Here is a 9077-nt window from a genome sequence, read left to right on the forward strand (position 1 = left end):
GGTAGTTTGCGCCCACTTGAACTTCCACAGAATCACCACAAGGTGGTGGAAATAATTCTTGATCAGGATCATCCGGGTAATTTGACCTACGTTTGAAAATAAAGACACAACGCTGATGGATTTTAATGTTTAGAGACAAATAATAAAATCAAAATGGAGGTATGTTGATATTAATGTTACGACATAACATACATAATTAGATTTGTAGAATATTGTTTATCGTGTTGATTTTTAAACGGAAGAAAAATACACACACTTCCGGTGTTCAGTCCCCGCCTCTTTTATGCAAACCGCGGATTTTTGAAAATACTGTGACGACGGATTTCAGGAGCTCAAACTAACAAGCGGTGATCGAATAAGTCTCGTTATATAAATGTAAGTATTGCATATTAATTTAAGTTAAGCAGCCATTCAGTCTAGCAACACGTTACTTAGTTACGTAGTCTGTGCTAGCACCAGCCTGGTAATGCGAGGCTAATATGCTAATGCTAGCAACTCACCCTGATGAGGGAATGTCAGGCCTCCTGTTAAAAACTTCAGATTCGCGACCCAATGTTCATGCGCGCGCTGGCGATCAATGGCCATTATTGATCCCGCCGCGACACGCTAATAAGATGCGGAACAGAAATGTGTCCGTTGTCTTTTGACAATATTGTAAATGTTTACCGTGGAAGTTGGGACTGTTGATGTTGGGTGGCAGTTTGACACAACTCTGATTCTACTGTCTCCTTGTCCCCTGAGGGGTTGCCACAGCAACCCGACCTTCTCCACTTCACCCTGTCCTTTGCATCGTCCTCCCTCACTACGTCCATGTCTCTTCTCCTGGGTCGTCCTCTAGTCCTGTCCTTTAGATCGTCCTCCCTCACTACGTCCATGTCTCTTCTCCTGGGTCGTCCTCTAGTCCTGTCCTTTAGATCGTCCTCCCTCACTACGTCCATGTCTCTTCTCCTGGGTCGTCCTCTAGTCCTGTCCTTTAGATCGTCCTCCCTCACTACGTCCATGTCTCTTCTCCTGGGTCGTCCTCTAGTCCTGTCCTTTAGATCGTCCTCCCTCACTACGTCCATGTCTCTTCTCCTGGGTCGTCCTCTAGTCCTGTCCTTTAGATCGTCCTCCCTCACTACGTCCATGTCTCTTCTCCTGGGTCGTCCTCTAGTCCTGTCCTTTAGATCGTCCTCCCTCACTACGTCCATGTCTCTTCTCCTGGGTCGTCCTCTAGTCCTGTCCTTTAGATCGTCCTCCCTCACTACGTCCATGTCTCTTCTCCTGGGTCGTCCTCTAGTCCTGTCCTTTAGATTGTCCCCCCTCACTACGTCCATGTCTCTTCTCCTGGGTCGTCCTCTAGTCCTGTCCTTTAGATCGTCCTCCCTCACTACGTCCATGTCTCTTCTCCTGGGTCGTCCTCTAGTCCTGTCCTTTAGATCGTCCTCCCTCACTACGTCCATGTCTTTTCTCCTGGGTCGTCCTCTAGTCCTGTCCTTTGCATCGTCCTCCCTCACTACGTCCATGTCTCTTCTCCTGGGTTGTCCTCTAGTCCTGTCCTTTAGATCGTCCTCCCTCACTACGTCCATGTCTCTTCTCCTGGGTCGTCCTCTAGTCCTGTCCTTTAGATCGTCCTCCCTCACTACGTCCATGTCTCTTCTCCTGGGTCGTCCTCTAGTCCTGTCCTTTAGATTGTCCCCCCTCACTACGTCCATGTCTCTTCTCCTGGGTCGTCCTCTAGTCCTGTCCTTTGCATCGTCCTCCCTCACTACGTCCATGTCTCTTCTCCTGGGTCGTCCTCTAGTCCTGTCCTTTGCATCGTCCTCCCTCACTACGTCCATGTCTCTTCTCCTGGGTCGTCCTCTAGTCCTGTTCCCTGGCAGTTCCGTCCTCAGCGTCCTTCTACCGATATAATCGCTACGGTTGGACAGAATAATCCAGAATAGTCTTTTTCGGTCAGGTGGAGTTTCCTTGGCTGTCGTCTGTAATTTATTATGTGACGAGGGTCAAGAATGAAAATGTATAACGAGATAATTTCACGTTATCTTGAAATACTAATGTTAGAACTTGACATGGGATTGCTGCAGTGTGCCTTAATCACAATGATGAAATTCGATCTGCAACCACACGTTCAACTCACAGGAATACACTCATGAGTACATCTATTATTTTATAGTTGAACGTGAAGGCAGTGTTTAATCATGAAACAGGTTACCTGCAGAGAGGTGTGGACTTTCTTTTGATTTGACATGTCTTTGTTTTTTATTTGCAGATTGCTTCACCTGTAGGTTTCATGGCGTCCATCACTGATCCCAACACGAGTGGCATGTTCACCAACGCAATGGAAGACATGCGCAACAAGCTGCTAAAAGGGCTCGGGGAGATCAGCGAGGCAACCTCAGAGTTGTGCCAGACCCACCGACACTTTCTGAAGTCTGCACACGGTACGGCCGGAAGCCTTCGTGTGGTTCTGTTAGAGATCCTTTTGTGTGCTTCACAGTTTGACTTTAACTTGTCACAGTACCACTGAGGACTCCTTTTCATGACTAAGAAGTTTTATTAGATTTGTCACTCAAAAATGCTGTTCACATCTAAAATGTTGTCTTTTAAGTTCAGTCTTTGTTTCTAATTTAACATAAAAATGTATCTTTTGAAGTCCTAAAGTAGAGCAAAAGGGAATGAGTTGTTCCTCCTTTTTTGCCATAGATACATGTTTGAAGAAGTGTAAGGACGATGAGATGCTGTTTGAGACGTTACGGACGTTTGAAAAAGGCAAGTCTACGTCTTCGATCGGTGTTTTCTCACACATACAGTTGAAGCTGTTGGATTGATGCATTTATTGGTTCTGAACCTACCACGCATTTGTTCCAGCACTAGAACCGTCTTCACGCGTCGGCTGAGATGAATGTTTGCTGATAATACATCCGGACTAATGGCGTGTTTGTGCCCCAGATCTGCAACAAAAAACCACATCGCTGAAAGAGAAACGGAGTGCTACCTCTGAAGTGAAGGCTGAGATTCAGCAGAAGGAGACACAGAAAGAAGACATTATCCAGAAGATAGAGAAGCTAAAAGAAGAACAAGCCAAGAGACAAGAGTGTAAGTTACTATTTCAAAATGAAACATGATAGAATTCAGTTTGTGACTGGACTATATGGTGGTTTCATTAACTGATCTTTCTTTCTCTTTTCTGTAGTAATCCATTCTCAAAATAGAGCAAACAAAGACAGACTGAGGAACCTCCAGAAGGCCAGAGTCGTCTTTGAGGATCATTTGGGGATGGAGATACGAAAGATTCTCAGTAAAACGCAGTTGGTTAAAGGTGTGAGGGAGACCGCGCTGCTCTACTTGCTCTACGTCTATTATGAGCAGCGGAATGAATTCTGGTTCTGTTTGTGTGACCGTCCGACTAGATTATTACGGTTTCATTCAGCTCTAATGGCCGGTTCCGTGCTTTTACGGCGTCTCAGTGAAGTTTACCTTTTGAATATTTAATGATGGTAATAAAATCACTTCATTCTTTGTTTTAAAAAAATGAATAAATGCATTTTTGTGATATCTTTTGATGATAGTTGGATTAAAATGTTTGTCATGTCGTTTCTAGAACGTAACATTTGCAGCTTAACAGAGATAATCGTTGGCTTGTTTCTCCCTCTAAAGGTGAAAGGCTGCAGTTTGTGTTCAGAAATATCGACCCCTCCCGTCCGGACAGCGCCTACGTCGTCACAATGGGCATTAAAGGGGACGGGGTCTACCAGAGTAAGTCACACACCAGTCTGATCCCACAGGAGCCCCGGTAAGCACCCTCTGTAACGCCAGTGTTCGCGTCCCAGTCGTGTCCAGCGACCCGGCGCTGGAGCGTTTGCCTGCCCTGGAAAGCCGGCTCCAGGGGACCAACAACTTGGCAGCATTCCTGGCAAACGTCAGGAAGGAGTTCATCGCTCAGGCTCGCCGATAAGATTGGGAGGAACCACGCTGGGAAGTTCTTGCTGAAACAATGAAGCCCACTTCCATCTGCTCCGATTGTACCAGCGTCCTGTATCAATGGTAACGGTTGATTCTATCATAATTGTCAGCAGCAAATCTTTGAATTTAATAAACTGGAATGAACAAATCACTTTCTGATATTTTTCATTGATGAGTATCAAAGCAGTTGGCAAGATATTTTTGTTGTAGTTTTTAACGAAATGATGCAGAGATGATTGTAGAGAGTTTATTGAATCATCACTGGAGTTAATCTTGACATCATGGCCCCGTGGGGCTGCAGAACGGCCGTCACTCAGGCATCGGTTTGGCCTTGCCTGACAGGAAGCTCCTCAACATAGGCGGAAGGGAAATGGCCTGCCTTCCCGTTGAGTTTGCCAAACCACCAACCATTCTCCTCCTTTCTGTAAATGTCCAGAAGATCCCCTACAAAGCCAAAGTGGTTATTGATCACTCTTCTGCTGTTAGATCCTCTGCGATTGGCTTGCTGCTTACCTTCTTTCAAAGCCAGCTCGTCATCCGGGTCCGATTTGAAGCTGTACAGGGCTTTGCATTGTCCCATGCTGGGTGGTTCTGGTTCTCGTCCACCTGTTCAGCATAACATTTCAATCTCAGAGAAATTCCACATGTGATCAGGAGGAATGAGTGCGATGCGTTTACCTGGTCGGTCATCGGTGGGGGCGGCTTGGTTGGTGTCCCTCGGTGCCGTCCCTGCAGGTTGCTGAAGCCCAAACTGAGCAGGCCCTTTGTGAACGATGGAGGCTCTCAGGGAACATCGGGAGCTGAACCGGCTCCTCCTGAGGGTCACCGGACGGGTCAGTTGGACGACGCTGTGCTCACAGTCCTTCCACGGGAAAAGGTCCGTTAGCTTCTCACCGGTGTGAACGCCAAGGCCGGTTCTGGTCCGGAAACAGACTTACCTTGTCTTTCCATTTCATGATGCTGCCTTTAAATCTGTGCAGGGACTTTGGCGTCCCCTCTATTTCAGACAGTGATGTCGAGAGTTTGTAGTGGGTGGCCTCCAGGAGATCCAGTTTCAGAGTACACTACAGACAACAATGTGAAATCAGTGTGCCGCTCAGGACGTGGAGAGTCTAAAGTGAGCATCGCTACCTCTTCCAGCTGCTGCTCCGTTTCCTCAAGGTTCTTTTGGTTTGAAAAAGATGGATTCTCAGAGTATATCTTCACCAGTTTCTCAACACCTGCAACAAGAATGAGGAGCAGAGGAGACGCCCTTCAGTCTGGACTCGATGAAGACCTGAAGTCATCATCGTGCTGAACTTGCCTTCAGAGTCCCGCTTTGCTTTTGTAATGTTGTCCTCCAGACGCCGGAGTTTGAGTCTGATGGCCTCTGTCCGTCTGTCTTTCCCCATCACTGATTTGCTGTCCTCCTCCTGATGAGTACAGAAAATGGGATCTAAAATTAAAATGAGCCTATCCCACAAATCTCTCATTGATAAACACAGACATGTATACTGTAATCCTAGATTAGGAGATGGGATGTAGGCGTCGACTACCCTAACCCTAACTAATATAGGATCTATAAAGGACGATGGTATGCTGAATACATCCGAGTTCAATAAAATAACCACCACCATGTCAACATGCAACAGCTGCAAACGTACAAAATAGTCAACCACAAGAAAGTCAGCCTTGTTGTCGTCAGGCGTTGCACTGTTGTCCTCCTGGAGGGCTTTTATGTCTTTGTCCATGTCCACCTTTAGAACTTCCTGCTCTATTCGACGTTGGCCCTGGATAGAAGTATTAGCGTGCATGATTCATATAAACTCATGGGAGGCGTGCGGGTTACAGGTCTTACATGTTGGAGGGTCTGTCCAAAGCTGGACATGTGGAGGTTGTGTCTGTTTAGAACGTTGCACAGAACTTCAATTCGCTGTTTCTCCAACTCCAGAATGATCTAAGCAGACCAGAAGCTGTGAGGCTTCGCTGCGTCGCATCCAGTCCCTGGGCGAGGCCGTCCTCTACCTGGTAGCAGCTCTGCAGCGTCTTCTCCAGCTTCAGTCTCATCTGGTGTCCCTCCATGTTGATGGTGAAGTACTCCTCGTCCAAGCGTGCTTGCATCTCTGCTGACCTCGCCAGCCTGCCTAACATCTGAGGTCAAGAATAGGGACAGAACGTGCAGCTCGTGTTCACTAGCGTACACGCTGGTGCACGACAGCCTGGCAGACATCGTCTTCACCTTCTGCTTGTCTTTTTCAGTGCAAATGTGCTTGTTGTGCTCAACAAAGTTGAACAAGGCCTCGTGCTCTCTCGTGAGTCCAACCAATCTCTTCTTAATCTGTTTCAAAGAGATTAAATTATTCGTTTGGATCACTTTGCTGTAAATCACACAGGACTGCTAGGAGTCCAAGCTTATTGCTGACACATACAGAAACACGATAGCATTCATTCAACGTGTGTACATCAAAGGTAAGCAGCTTTACCTTGAGTTGCTCGCTCCAGTTGACAGTAAGACGCTTTGCAGAGCCGTCGATGGCGCCGTCCAGCTGTCAAAGAGCAGAGCATCTTAGAGGCTCATCGGGCCGCTGACAGAAAGACAGATCTTTTCATACAGGCCTCTTCCTCTTATTGTGCTCGTCTACGGCTTGTCGTATTTCCACGATTGCTTCTTGCTGAAAGGCATTTCCCAGTGATCTGAAATGTGAACAATGACCGACTTTCATCTTTGTGGACAGGCACATTATGAAGTGACAAAAATCAGATACCTGTGGGCGTCTGCTCTTGAGTACATCTCATCTGAAACATGACACCAGGCGCTGTAGGTGGAGCTGAGCAGGGATCCAGCAGAAAAGGTCAGAGCTGCACCTGCCTGTGTTGTGATCTAACTCTCTACCTGTATGCTATTCACCCTGTTGTCCCCGGGAAGAGGGACATAAGACAGAACGAATTCAAATGTAAGAGTTCTCTTACTTGCTTGACATTCCTTTGGAGGCCCGAATGAGTTTCCCGGCGAGTTTTTGTAGCCCTTTAGAATAAGTGAGCTCCATGTCGGCCCTAGAACAGGAAACGGCTGAACCTGAGACGATGGCCGTTGTCATTGCAGTTAGGTCTAAACCTACCTTTGTTGAAACACTGCCAGAAGTTCTTTGCAGAAGTACTCGCCGCTTTTTGAAAGTCGTTTCACATCCTGGTAAAGTTGGTTGTACTGAAAGGCAGTAAATATTCACCCTGAATCTAAATCGGCAGTTCGACTTATTGTCTACATGAACTCTCATTTTCAAATGATCATTGATCTTCTTTCTCAGAGCGCTACTCACGCAGCAGCTGCTGGTCGGATCCTTCATCTTAAAACTGCGACTGTTTATGGAGCTTGAACTTTGACCACCCTCCTCACAAAGTCATTCACACGGAAGTCACCTGAGCTTTGGCAGCCATGCAAAGTAAAGTTCCATTGAGAGTGTGAAAAAATGAAAGTGCTCGTGAAAACTCAAGCAGGACAGCAAGTTGGCTTGATCCAGAGAACGGAAAAGATAACGGACGACATTAATAATCAGTCTGATGCGTTACGACGACATTAATAATAATCAGTCTGATGCGTTACGACATTAATAATCAGTCTGATGCGTTACGACATTAATAATCAGTCTGATGCGTTACGACATTAATAATCAGTCTGATGCGTTACGACATTAATAATCAGTCTGATGCGTTACGACAACATTAATAATCAGTCTGATGCGTTACGACATTAATAATCAGTCTGATGCGTTACGACAACATTAATAATCAGTCTGATGCGTTACGACGACATTAATAATAATCAGTCTGATGCGTTACGACGACATTAATAATAATCAGTCTGATGCGTTACGACATTAATAATCAGTCTGATGCGTTACGACATTAATAATCAGTCTGATGCGTTACGACGACATTAATAATAATCAGTCTGATGCGTTACGACGACATTAATAATAATCAGTCTGATGCGTTACGACATTAATAATCAGTCTGATGCGTTACGACATTAATAATCAGTCTGATGCGTTACGACGACATTAATAATAATCAGTCTGATGCGTTACGACATTAATAATCAGTCTGATGCGTTACGACAACATTAATAATCAGTCTGATGCGTTACGACAACATTAATAATGAGTCTGATGCGTTACGACATTAATAATCAGTCTGATGCGTTACGACATTAATAATAATCAGTCTGATGCGTTACGACATTAATAATAATCAGTCTGATGCGTTACGACAACATTAATAATCAGTCTGATGCATTACGACGACATTAATAATCAGTCTGATGCGTTACAACGACATTAATAATCAGTCTGATGCGTTACGACGACATTAATAATCAGTCTGATGCGTTACGACGACATTAATAATCAGTCTGATGCGTTACGACGACATTAATAATCAGTCTGATGCGTTACGACAACATTAATAATCAGTCTGATGCGTTACGACAACATTAATAATCAGTCTGATGCGTTACGACGACATTAATAATCAGTCTGATGCGTTACGACAACATTAATAATGAGTCTGATGCGTTACGACATTAATAATAATCAGTCTGATGCGTTACGACATTAATAATCAGTCTGATGCATTACGACGACATTAATAATCAGTCTGATGCGTTACGACAACATTAATAATCAGTCTGATGCGTTACGACGACATTAATAATCAGTCTGATGCGTTACGACGACATTAATAATCAGTCTGATGCGTTACGACGACATTAATAATGAGTCTGATGCGTTACGACATTAATAATCAGTCTGATGCGTTACGACGACATTAATAATCAGTCTGATGCGTTACGACGACATTAATAATCAGTCTGATGCGTTACGACATTAATAATCAGTCTGATGCGTTACGACATTAATAATCAGTCTGATGCGTTACGACAACATTAATAATCAGTCTGATGCGTTACGACGACATTAATAATCAGTCTGATGCGTTACGACATTAATAATGAGTCTGATGCGTTACGACAACATTAATAATCAGTCTGATGCGTTACGACATTAATAATGAGTCTGATGCGTTACGACAACATTAATAATCAGTCTGATGCGTTACGACGACATTAATAATCAGTCTGATGCGTTACGACATTA

General features: G+C 44.9%; 2 protein-coding genes across 2 annotated transcripts; one reads left to right on the forward strand and one right to left on the reverse strand.

Annotated features, from left to right (window-relative positions):
- Positions 1-297: 297 nt before the first annotated feature.
- Positions 298-3937, forward strand: spc25 (SPC25 component of NDC80 kinetochore complex). Its single transcript, XM_068746363.1, has 7 exons — positions 298-375; positions 2252-2423; positions 2686-2751; positions 2932-3078; positions 3176-3301; positions 3640-3738; positions 3813-3937. Exons 2-7 carry the CDS (start codon positions 2273-2275, stop codon positions 3935-3937), a joined length of 714 nt encoding a protein of 237 aa, XP_068602464.1. The 5' UTR covers positions 298-375; positions 2252-2272.
- Positions 3938-4258: 321 nt separating this feature from the next.
- On the reverse strand, positions 4259-7283 carry nostrin (nitric oxide synthase trafficking). The gene is given in 15 exon segments (XM_068746437.1): positions 4259-4389; positions 4459-4807; positions 4884-5009; positions 5077-5165; positions 5249-5357; positions 5589-5714; positions 5783-5881; positions 5950-6075; positions 6164-6262; positions 6408-6470; positions 6537-6618; positions 6690-6752; positions 6895-6978; positions 7044-7129; positions 7242-7283. Coding segments are annotated over 15 exon segments (1659 nt in total). The 5' UTR covers positions 7269-7283.
- Between the last annotated feature and the right edge of the window lie 1794 nt (positions 7284-9077).

The sequence above is a fragment of the Brachionichthys hirsutus genome, chromosome 12 (genome assembly GCF_040956055.1).
Source record: "Brachionichthys hirsutus isolate HB-005 chromosome 12, CSIRO-AGI_Bhir_v1, whole genome shotgun sequence".
In the NCBI taxonomy this organism is placed as follows: domain Eukaryota; kingdom Metazoa; phylum Chordata; class Actinopteri; order Lophiiformes; family Brachionichthyidae; genus Brachionichthys; species Brachionichthys hirsutus.